Source organism: Panthera pardus, unplaced genomic scaffold (genome assembly GCF_024362965.1).
Source record: "Panthera pardus isolate Hobbes unplaced genomic scaffold, ASM2436296v1 HiC_scaffold_6, whole genome shotgun sequence".
NCBI classification, from domain to species: Eukaryota; Metazoa; Chordata; class Mammalia; order Carnivora; family Felidae; genus Panthera; species Panthera pardus.
Genome location: NW_026526991.1, coordinates 102,804,141 through 102,816,222, shown reverse-complemented (window position 1 = coordinate 102,816,222; position 12,082 = coordinate 102,804,141). Strand labels below are relative to the sequence as shown.

At 45.0% G+C, this 12,082-nt stretch overlaps 1 protein-coding gene across 6 annotated transcripts in view; it reads left to right on the top strand.

The window, feature by feature from the left end:
* PRMT8 (protein arginine methyltransferase 8) overlaps positions 1–12,082 on the top strand; it is a 98,133-nt gene that overhangs the window by 64,847 nt on the left and 21,204 nt on the right. For 5 of the 6 annotated variants that reach the window (XM_019464817.2, XM_019464821.2, XM_019464818.2 and 2 more), the window contains 2 exons: positions 8,471–8,613; positions 9,239–9,326. The exons of the other annotated variant lie outside the window; for it this stretch is intronic. In XM_019464817.2, coding sequence (XP_019320362.1) covers positions 8,471–8,613; positions 9,239–9,326 — 231 coding nt within the window. The remainder of the gene's footprint in view (positions 1–8,470; positions 8,614–9,238; positions 9,327–12,082) is intronic. 6 annotated transcript variants of the gene reach the window in all.

The window sequence follows — 12,082 nt, the reverse complement described above, 5'->3', positions numbered from 1 at the left end:
CCACGAAGCCACCTGCAGTGGTCATGCAGCCTTCACATGGCTTCTTCCACATGCATGGCCCACTCACGTGCTCAGAGACTCCTGTTTGACTTTGACTTCCTCCTTTTCCCTGCTGCGGAGCTGAGTGTGCTACCAAGATGCTTAGAAAGGTAGATTTGTTTGTGAAGATTGACATAGGACCTCAGGGATGGGTAAAATTTTTATAGCTCTAGAAACAAAAAAGTTATAACCCATTTACTTCTCAGGAAGCTCAAGGGAGAAAGTGTATCCCTCCTTTCCTTTCTCTTTTCCTGCCTGTGCACGTCCTAAAGTATTAAGTGTCACAGACGAAGAAGCCTGAGCACACAGCAGAATGGCAATGGACAGAGCATGCTCCACAACGTAACAGTAGAGATGGCTCTGTCCCATCGCTTGGACTTTCTGATCCACCACCTGCTGCCCAGAGAGGAGCTATGTCCCAGCACAGCGTGCAGGGCTATTCGGGGGTGAGAGACAGTGTTCAGAGTGACTAATGCCAGGCTTCGTGTGTGGTAGGTGCTCAAACGTTAAGTGTAGGTCCTTTCAGTCTTCATGTTCTACACTTTGCTCTTTCTTGGCCGCACACGCACCCTGAGACTTTTGGAGATGACGCTTCAATCCTCTGCTGCGGCAGGTTTCCTCCGCGCCCTGGGGCATGCAGCCTTGGGATGGTTCGCCTGATAGGAACCCTGCCACCAGTCACTTGGGATCCGTGGTTGTGAGGAGCACTTGTTTCCGGGGGTGGGGGAATCCTCCTCCCTGCAGCCTTGCCGAGGCTCCCTTCCTTTCCTCTGGGCCATGCAGAGTAGGAGACTCCTGTCATGTGGCAGCCCTTTGTCCACATCCCCCGATGATGATGACACCCTCCCAGATCCTACACTCTTTGCTTGGTTTGAGCCACTGTCTCCCCCTCACCCTTGGAGTTCTGCTAAGAAATAAGCCCAACCCGGAGACAGGAGGGACCCAGATGCTGTGCTTCTGACACCATGGCTCCAACTTCCTTCCATTAGCGATTGTGGAAAATGCAATGTCACCTGGTGCTGAGATGGAATCAGCTACAGCCTGTCGTCTGTCCGTATCCATATCTGTTGACTATCAGAATTACTGCCCAGCTGGAGCTCCTAACCTATGTCTTGAATCCAAACCGAGAATCACACTTCTTATTCATATTAGACTTCCTGTTGGTAGATTTGGTCCTTCCTTACAACTACTCAGGCTTTCGAGAGAGCATGGCTCTTCCAGGGTCATTGTTTTCTGCTTGCTGTTCCCACATTTTTGATGGGTGCCCTGGGGTGAGTGTGGAAGCTCTCGTAGGCTGGTCTGTGTTCAGCTCTTGATCAGCACCTTTGAATATAGCCAAATAGCCAGTGGCAAATCCATACGATAAGGATGCTGTGGGGGCAAGGACTTGTCAGAGCTCCTGTTGGAGATCCCCACATGGTACACTGCAGGCAGGGGGGTGAAGAGCACTTACTCTGGAACCGGACTTCCTGGTTCACGCTCAGTGCTGCCCGATTATCTTGTGATCTTGGATACCTTATTTTGTGTGCCTTAGTTCCCCCATCTGTGAAATGGGAGCAACAACACGTCATAGGGTCATTGTGACGATTCCATGTTACTGCACGTAAAACTGTGGCATGCTGAGACAGGCTCCTACAGGCTCCTGAGGGCCAACTGTTAAATTTTCAGTGTATTTGTAGAACAGATGAAGTCACTTTGGTGGCTTGAAATTGGCCACAGTGGGAATATTTACACCACAGAAACCAGCAAATGCTACAAATCAGGGCTACTTTCCCCGGAGACCCAGTTGTTAAGTATCTACCAGCACACCACTGTTAAAACACAATGGTGTCCCATAGGCAGTAAGCAGCCAAGAAATTTTAGCTATGGTTATTATTATTTCATTTGTTAACTTGACTAATAACTCTGTCAAAAGAAAAAATGAGATTAATCAGATATAATTTTTTTTAATGAACCTGTACTAGTGACTCCTGGCAATTGCTGCTTCCTTTCCTAACTGCTCGTGAAGAAGCCTATTAATAATCTTAGGGCTGGGTTTCACGCCCTTGTTTCTTCAGGCATTGTTGTGCCACACTCCACGCCCTGTACCAGGTGCTGGGAGCCAATGGTGAACCTGACAGACAAGCTTTTTGTTCAGGTGAAGCTCACTTATCTCACGGAGAAGACAGACATAAGCGCAAGTGAACAGACATCATGATAAAATTACAAATGGTGCAAGGTCTTAGAAAGAAACATGATGGAGTCATTGAGAAAAGTGGGGTGCCCACTTCTGACTGGGGGATCACAATGGCATGATGGAACTGGCTCACAGTTCACACCCCCTTGTGAGAGCTGATCCTGCACTTTTCTTCCCAACTGTGCACGGGTGACATCCCAGCGTGAACAACAGAAATCAGCCATGGTGGAAATGTTTACACCACCGACACCAGCAGGTGCCTTTTTTAGACACTGACCAGCACAGCCAGTTTTAGACACTGACCTGCACAGCATTGGAAGTGCGGAAGCTTCTGGATCGAGGGCACTGAGGCACAGACTTGACTAGTGAAGAAGCCACCTGCTGAGTAGACAGACATGTATCACACAGAGGGACCACTGGTGCCAGCTCCCTGAGATGGAAGACATTTTGTGCCTGTAAACTCTAAGTATTGGGTGACAGTGATACCTGGAATGATTTCAGAGTCCCAGAGCCTAGGGAAGGCTTTGCTGCCTTCTACATTCACAATGATTCAAAAACCCTGTCCAGTACCCCTGCCTTCCTAATCCCTACCCTACTTGGCTAAGCCCCCACAATCCTCTGCCTGTGGCCAATGTGTGGGGTATGTACTCAGGCTGTGCCATGCTAGGGATTCTAAGTGGTGGGTGATAGGTTGGGGTGGGGTGAGTCCCAGGGTGGTTTTGATTGCCCAAGTATTAGTCCAGCCAGTGCAGGGTGTCTGGGAAGGGAAGGGCTCGGGCCAAAGCTAGCAGGACTTCAGAGCTCTAGCTAAGCAGAGTAGGCCCTCAGTCCTCAAGGGAGCCAGAGCAGGTCAGGACATGAAGCCAGGCAGATTATGCACTAGGGGCAAGGCAGAAGCTCAAGCCCTATGTTCTTGGGTGAATGGGGGGTTATGGAAGAAAGAGAGGTACCATACTGAAGGTTCTACTATACGGAGGCTACATAGCACGCATGGCTCATCTATGCCAGCTCCAGTTATGGGATCTGTTTGCTGCAGGGTATTTTCCAAGTTCCACCAGATATTGGGGGTAAAGTTATTGGTGTCTTCTTTCTCCCACCACCACTGGCCCAAGAATGGGGCTTACACTGACTGACCTTGTAAGAGAGGTTTATCCATGCATCTGGACCTTGGAGAAGATGAGGGCAGAAAGCTGAGGCAAGGCTGATACCAGGGAGGTGTCTCAGTTCCACCTCCACCACCCTGATGGCTCAAGATGGTTCTACCTCTCCTCACCCTACTAACCAACCTGACTGGCCTTCAGGAGAAGGATAGGTTAATCCTTGGCCTTCTCAGTTTTCTTTTCTCCCATCATTCCCAAGCAGCTGCTTGGTGGCCACAACAATCCCATGATTGTTGTGGGTAAGTCAAGTATTATATCCACTGGCAGACAAAGGAGGGGAATCTCAGGGAGACTGGTGACTTGTACCAGGGTTACACAATTGGCCTAGCCTTTGGCTCTGCCTTTTGATTTCTCTAAACTCCAGTTCTCTCATTTAGGCAGATGGAATAATAAAACCAACCACACAGGTTCCTGTGAGGGTTATAGAGATAATGTAAGTGAAATCACTCTGCAAGCTGCTATTCAAATGCCAGCAATTTTTTACTATCATAATTAGGACTAGTTTGAGGATCTTTTGTCTTTGAACCCAAATACCCTTTTTTCAAAATTGCTTATTCATCCATTCATTCATTCAGTAATGATTTTTGAATGTTTGTGAGGGGTCAAGTGCTCTGCTAGGTCCTAGAAATAGGAAACTGAAATAGACAATTAAGAAGAGGAGATCGTAGCCTGGAGGTGAATCAGGCCCCCAGAAGTTGTTTGGCAGCTGGCATGGGTGTCGCCAAAATAGGCCTGTGAACAACATGGAAAAGGAGCTGAGGGGCAGCTGGTGTCCATGCTGTGGTGGGGGTGGCATCAGAGAGGCTCTACCACCTCAGAGCATGCTCCCTGCCTCACATTCATGACCCTCATGCCCACTCCTCTATTACACAAGATCTGCTCTGGGGAACAGAGGAGTGTAAACTGGGGAGACTACTAACTCCAGACCTGTAGGGTCACCTGACTCTGATGGACATGTGGGAGGCCCAAATGAGATCAGGCTGGCCCAATTTGTTTTTTGGTTTTTGGTTTTAGGTTTAATTTTTTAAATTTATTTTTAGTTTTTATTTGAGAGAGAGAGAGAAAGAGAGAGAGAGAGAGAGAGAGAGAGAGAGAGAGAGAGAATCTTAAGCAGGCTCCACTCTTAGCATGGAGCCCAACATGGGGCTCGATCTCATGACCCTGGGACCATGACCCGAGCTGAAATCAAGAATTGGACACTCAACTGACTGAGCCACCCAGTCACCCCATTTTTTTAAGTCAAACCAATGACCATGAGTCAGAATGGCTAGATTTCTGTAATGAACAGTGAAGATGAAAAGAAAACAAATCCAAAAAAAGAAAAAAATCTGGATGTCTCATTTGCATACTCGAAATTACAGGGGAAGAATCTCCCAATTTAGAGTTTAGAGTTTATTGCTCCCTGTTGTGCACTTAGTTATGATTAATCATTCCAAAATTCACAAGCCATGGTCCTCTTATTTGAACAAACTTTTGATCATCTTTATGGAATAAAAACATAGCTCCAAAGAGTGACCTTAATGCAACCTTGAGTTAACACAGTGTTAGTGATGTGGGGATCAGATTGAGAGCAGAGTTCTACAGCCCATAGCTGCTCAGAACATGAGGATCAGTGGCTAAGATCCCCTTGAAAAAGCTTGACGTGTAGAAGGGTTGGATGCCTGCACACTTCTTGGAGCCAACCTGCTGCCATGCACTGGCCAATAGTCCCTGGTTAGGTGCCATAAAGCCTACCATAAGAGGTAGCATTTTGAAGACTAGGAAATTGAATCTGGGAGTTTAAGTGGTTGCCAGTGGTGACTATAGAAAACAGGAAGAATATCCCTGATGATTCAGCTGGGCAATTATATTTGGGTCCATGGAAACAATGTGGCCTCTTTCTTTAAAAATTGGTCCTAAGGAATTTGTACAAATTCGAGTCAAGCTGGAGGTTGGAGGTACATCTTCTTTATTGGTGTCAGCTACCAGTAAACTTTGCACAATGCCTTTTACACGCTCATATATACTTGAACAATCAAAGCATTTTGGCACTGCAGAGCATCTTGGGGAATTTTAGGTTCAATCCCCCTCTTTTTTCTTCCTCCAATAAGGAAATCGAGGCCCCAAAGGAGAGGAACTGTTTGATCAAGGTTTGTTTGCTGTCGGCTGGAACAAAAATGAAGTTGTCTGTCTCCAGGGTGCCAACATGAGGTTGTGAAAATTGAGCACTCTACAGAAGCACCTGGGCAAGGGCATGAATGGGGTCTGGAATCCAGTCCACAACTGGCTGAGGGGAAGCCTGCCTTTTTCCTTTCACATAAGGCCCATCTACTCACCAAGCCAAAGTAGGGGCTACATCTGCTCTGAGAAATGTTTGGATGCAGAAGGGTGATGTTAAATGAACAGAGATGCAGACTGTTGATTTTTTAATAGGGTTAATTGATTCCTTCTGCCTTTCTGTGACCCACTCTCATTCTCTCTCCCTCTCCCTCTCTCTCTCTCTCTCTCTCCCTCTCCCTCTCTCTCTGTCTCTCTCTCTCATCTGTCTATCTGTCTTCCTACCTATCATCTGCTGTACCCATAGTGATCAAGATATAGCAACTCATGGATAGAGCGCTACTGCAGAGAACAGGGACAGCATTCACTCATGCTGGGGGACACCCAAGGAATATTGGGTACATACCAATGTGTCAGACTGGACTATAAGTTCTTGTCCATCTCTGCTTCTTGCCATCCTACTAGAGTCCTGTTCATGGAATCATTCTCAGTGAACCATATACTAGGCACTGAGAGTGGAGGCTGTGGTGCAACCACAGGCAGGAGAACACATCTTCCTGAGATACAAGGAGGTCACAATCTAATGTAAGAGATGGAGCAGACCTATAGCCCCATAGACACATGCAGGCATTAGGGAAGAGCCTGCAAGAAATGTGCAAAGAGAGAAGAAAGGGAAGACACCTTGAGGGCATCACAGTAAGTGAAATAAGTCAGATAGAGAAAGATAAATACTGTATGATTTCACTAGTAAGTGGAATTTAAAAAACAAAACAAAACCCAGACTCATAGATACAAAGAACAGATTGGTGGTTGCCAGAGGTACGGTAGGGGGTGGTGGGGGAATGGGTGACGGGGATTAAGAGGTACAAACTTCAGTTATAAAATAAATAAGTCATGGAGATGTAATGTACTGTATGAGGAAAATAGACAATAATCTGTATCAACTTTGTATGGTGACAGTAACTACACTTATGGTGGTGATCAGTTCGCAATGTCAAATCACGGTGCTGTGTGCATGAAATTAATATCATATGATATGTCAGCTATTCTTCAACAACAACAAATTTGCAAAAGTAAGACAAACCAGGCTTTGCACTCAAATAATGAGGCAGGTGGGTCAGGCATGTATTTGTCAGTTCTTTTTCAGAATGAGAAATAAGTTAGGCACTCCATTTGCATTTTCAAAAATCCCTTACTTTGTCCCTGTGTGAATCCTCTTGGTTCATCCTGCATCCTGCTTTTGCTTGAGCTCCTGCTCTTATGTTGTGGAGCCCCCAGAGAAGCAGAGCTTTGATATCTCCTCTTCCTACGCCTTCTGAACATTTTGGAAGTGACTAGGCTTTCCTTAGGGGTAGGGCTCATGAGTAGCAGCCAAGAAAGCCACACAAGCTGGGGGCCTCACTCTAGAGTGATCAGGGCCAATATGCTTCTGCAAAGTGTCTGACTCCTTACAGAGGAGGCCTTATCTGATTAAGCCTTGATTAAATGCCAGATATCAAAGAGCAAATCATCATTAGAGGCTACTAATGGGCATTCCATCACCTGTGTTTTCAATGTGAAGACATGAAGCAAAACCAGTGACCTGTGTGCCCTTTGTCATGCAGCAACCTCTAATCCAAATTAATTTTAATGAAGCTTAGATTCAGGACAGATATGTTCTCTTTGTGTGTATGTATGTGTTTTTTTCCACTCCTGAGTACAAGCTATTGTTCAATTTTCCCAGCAAAGCTCAGGCATGGTGTGATTTTTCAGAAGATGGTGCAGAAAGAGAATTTCAGAGCATGAATATGTGTATCCTTTCAGAGGAAATGTTCAGATGGAATCAGCCAACAATACATCACCCTGTCAATTTCACAGCAACATCTAAGATAGTATTTGCTATGATCTTTACAGCAACAAATGTAAAAAGAGACTCCAAAATTATGTGTACGACTGTGTCAAATGATCAAAACCCCAAATAAGAAGTTTCCCCTGCCACAGAAGGATAGAAAGGTCTTGGAAGTGACTTATGAGCAGAGGCCACTAAGAGCAGGAGAGTGTTCCCAACCTTATCCCATTCACTTCTCTATCAGCTGGTTAGCAAGGCGGGGGAATGTCAGATGATGTCTACCTTCTGTTGAGCCCCGGCTAAGAACCTGGCACTTCACATTTGCTGTTTCATCACATCAGTTCAACTACCCACTCAGTAGATACTATTCTCCCTGCTTATTCTCTGGGGAATCAGAGTTCAGTTAGGTCAAGTAACCTTTGGAAAGTCCTATAGTTAATAATGAGAAGATCAGGATTTAAACTCCCGACTACAGAGCCCATGCTCTTGTCAAGACACAAAGTTGCCTTCCTCATGAACCCACTGGGAGATGAGCCCTGGATGTGAACAGATGCAAGAGCAATAGGTATCCTTGCCCTTTGGATTTGAACCGTCATGGCAGCCTAAAATGGGATGGGCACCATGATCAGAGTGTTAGAGTCATAGCATATCAGACCTGGTCTCTACTTCCACAGCCACCATTTAACCTCTCTAAGCTTCAGTTCTGAATGAGAATAATAATAATGCATTTACTTCATAGAGGTGCTGGGAAGACCACATTATAGGGTGTATATCACAAGCTTGGCACAGGGCCAGACGCATAGTGACTGCTCAGTAGATTTTAGGAAGAAAACACACAAGTAGTTTGCAGTTCTTTTTGTATAACTAGCTTGGAGAGGGATGAGGTACGTCACATCTTAAAAGCAGAATCAGAACAGGGATAAAACCTGTAGGTCTGGCCCTGATGTGGGATGCTCATGGTTCCAGGCTAGGGTCCCCGCAAAGTGTGGCCGTGGGGTTCATATTTTCCAGTCATCACCATATTTAAGGGTAAAGTGGAAGAGGTGGAGCTGCCTGTGGAGAAGGTAGACATCATCATCAGCGAGTGGATGGGCTACTGTCTGTTCTATGAGTCAATGCTCAACACGGTGATCTTTGCCAGGGACAAGTGGCTGGTAAGTGTCCTGCATGCTGTCCCCTTGTTGGTCTGCTGGCTGTCCTGCTGCTCTACCCTTGGCCGACAGTCTAGGAAGAACATGAGTACTCCAGAGAGAGGTTGAGCTAAAAGGTCACCTCCTCCAGAACCCTCTCTTTAAACCAGATCTGCTTTAGAGGAGAGAATGATGGTACCTGGGTCCAACATATCTATCACATTATTCTGTAGGTCTATCCTTGGCCTCTTTGGTCATAAACAACACCCATTCTCTGTTGTCAAGACAAAAATCTATTCTGATCAACAGGTACTTAGGACTTATTTGGCTGCCAGGGAGCTGAGCATGCTTATGACCTTGGCTTCTCTGGGCTAAAGGTTATAACATCTTTTGCTGTTCCTCATAGACTAACATTTTCCCCAGTTCATTTGTTCTATTAACTCTACCTAAGTCCCTCAAATTCTCCTAATTCCCAAAGAAAAACTGAGCATTGCCATCCTAACCCTAACCCTGGCCAAGGTGACAGTCTGCTGAATGAGAAATGCTGGCAAGGGGGTGCCTGTCTGGTGACTCTATGTGCAGTTCAAAATGTGATGTCTTTGTCAGGTGAATAGATTACGAGACCCATTTCCCCACAATTCATCAACAGAAACCTGGAGGGCTTATGTTTCCAGACCGGGCAGCATTGTACGTGGTAGCAATTGAAGACCGACAGTACAAGGACTTCAAAATCCACTGTAAGTCACTTTTTAAGTTTTCATTGGATATATTTTTTTATACATTTGGGGTTGGAGACACTTCATTGGCCCTGAGATGAGCATCTGATCTCATGAATATAGCTGCTATGCTTATGGAGAAGTTTACCTGTGACTTATTCTGGATTCTTCTCTCTAAATGTTTTCTTCTAGTCCCAAGGGTGGGAGGTCTACAGAGAGAAAATAAGCAATACAGCTGGTATAAGATACATATCCTGGACTGAGAGAATGAATGCAATGTGAATGAAAAATGAATCGAAGCAGCTGAAGCTGATTTTTGCAGAGCACATCAGGCCAGCTGGCTGGGATCCTGTGGAGGTTCAGTTATCTCAAAAGTCCACCACAGAGGGTCAGAAATGACAGATTCCTAGCCAGGTTGACCATTCTCAATCCTGTCTCCATGCTACTCAAATTTTTCTTTGAGGTTCTTTTGGGGGAATGGACACCACTGGGGGTGGGGAGAGATGGAGACTGTGTGTGTGCACATGGGTACATGCATATGTGTGTGTGCATGTTGGGCGTCTCATATCCAAACCTATATTTATACTGCTTTATCACCCGAAAACTTGTTCTCTTAGGGAAAAAAAGCAAGCAAACAAAAAAACAAACAACCTCTCCAATGTTTTATCTGGTCCAAAAGGGATGCTTTGTTCTTTTCAATTTAGAGGGTAGCATTTCTTGGTGACACAAGTTAGGTCTTCAAGCTTATTCCAAATGTGTTTTTGTAAGTTAGAAATGGCCATGTCTCCTCAACCAGAGCTAAACATGACAAAGGAGTAAAGAACCCCTCACACAGGCAAGCACGTGCATGATCCAACCCCAAGCATGAGGCAGAAACTCCACACAGAGTGATGGAGTCAGTAGACCTGCGGTTCCTACCCCTGCAGTGGACAAACCCTCCTTGGCAAGATTACCATGGAGGGGTTCACAGACTGAACATATGCTCAACGCCTTCTGCCCTGGGAAACAGAGACTCCAGAGTTTGACAGAGTACTGCTCCATTGATTCACACAATTGCCATCTAAGTATTGCCAGTGCCCGACAATACCTCAGCTGGACTGTGCTATGGAATGTGAATATTTGTGTGTGTATGTTCAAACCCTTCTGGAAATATAACATCAAAGCACAGATCACATTTGATAATAATATAACATCAGAGCCAGATCCAGGAGAAGACAGTAATGGGACAGTTATTTGAAGCTCTATGGCCTCTGCCTTCAGCCAGTCTGGTGTCATTTCTAACATTTGATGAGCAATGAGAGGGAGGGTGGCCTAGGTTAGATGATCATGATTCAAAGACTGCCAACCCTGGGTTCAAATCCTACCTGGATGACTGGAAACAAATTCTCTAACCCCTTTGACCTCAGAGATTATATTGCCAATCCCATACACTAGCACCATGAGGATTAAGTGAGATGATGTATATCAAAGGATGTGACAGTTCTTTGTGGTATATGGCACCAGACTGGACCTAGGCTCTGAACATGTCACTAAGCCCCTTCTTGTTTGTAGCTCTGGCAAGTGAGACTGACTGCCAAGCTTGTTGGCCTCTGGTGGCTCAGAATGTAGGACAGGTGTGCTCTCACAGTAGATTGCAGAAACAACTCAACAGTGAACATTGATCAAATGCATGTAAAATAGGGCATATTTTGCCCTGGAGCTGCATTGTAATGCAGCTTTTGGAGTTCTTGCTGTGTAACTATACTGAATAGTGTTTTGAGGAGAAACTTCAGGTGCATTCTTCATTCTTATGTGTAAATATTTATTGAGTCCTGACCCAGAGCACAGCTCTTTAAGGAACTTTTTCATGGTTTAAAAGCAAACATACCTTGCCCTCTTCCTTCCCCTGGATTGTGTTTGGGAACCTGTGGTATATGCATGTTGTAATGAGCCAGCTGGAGCTGGAGAGGACCGTGGGCAGACCCTGGGAGGTGCAAGAGGGCAATTGCTGTCACTCAGATGCTAGTCCAGGACTGGAGATCATGTGATTTAATCTCACACTGCTCACTTCAATTTTCATAGCTTCTGGGAATGGAAAAAAAAATTACATCAGCCTCCTTTTTTCCCATAAAATGTTTGCTCTGGAGTCTTCTATCCAACCTCTGCCCCTCCAAAAAACCTCAAACCCCCCCCCAAATAAAAATCATACATACATTTAAAATTTAAAACACTGTGAAGTTTTCCATTTAAAAATTTTTTAATGATATGTTTTTGTTTTTAGTAAAGGAAGTGAGCCCGTTTAGAAATCTGTTTCAAATAAACAGAGATTTTGGTTACTCTGAGTTCTAAATCAAAAGTAAAGCATAAAGGTTGCTGGTTGCTAAGGGAACAATTGTAAGCAAATTTCAAGAACCAGCTAAAAAAGAAAAATCTTAAAGTGGGGCAGGAGAATGAGACCAGCCTAGACCCTTTCATAAAGTAAATTGTTACAAAACAGCTTCCTCCTTGCCCCTCCCTTTCCCTTCTCCCCTCTTCCCCTCCTTCCCTCCCCTATCCCCTATTCCCTCCCCTCTCCTTTCTTCTCTCCTTTCCTTTCTCAACCACATGCAACATAGAAACACAAGAATGAGTGAAACACAGAAGTTGCCTTCAATATGCTCATCAACTGCTAGAGAACACACAAAAAGAGAAGTGAATGATTGGCATGTACTAGACTCACAGTACATATTTTGTTGAGTGAATGAATGAACAAATAAAGGAATGAAAATAAATAGTAAAGGAATGCTCAAGGTATAGTG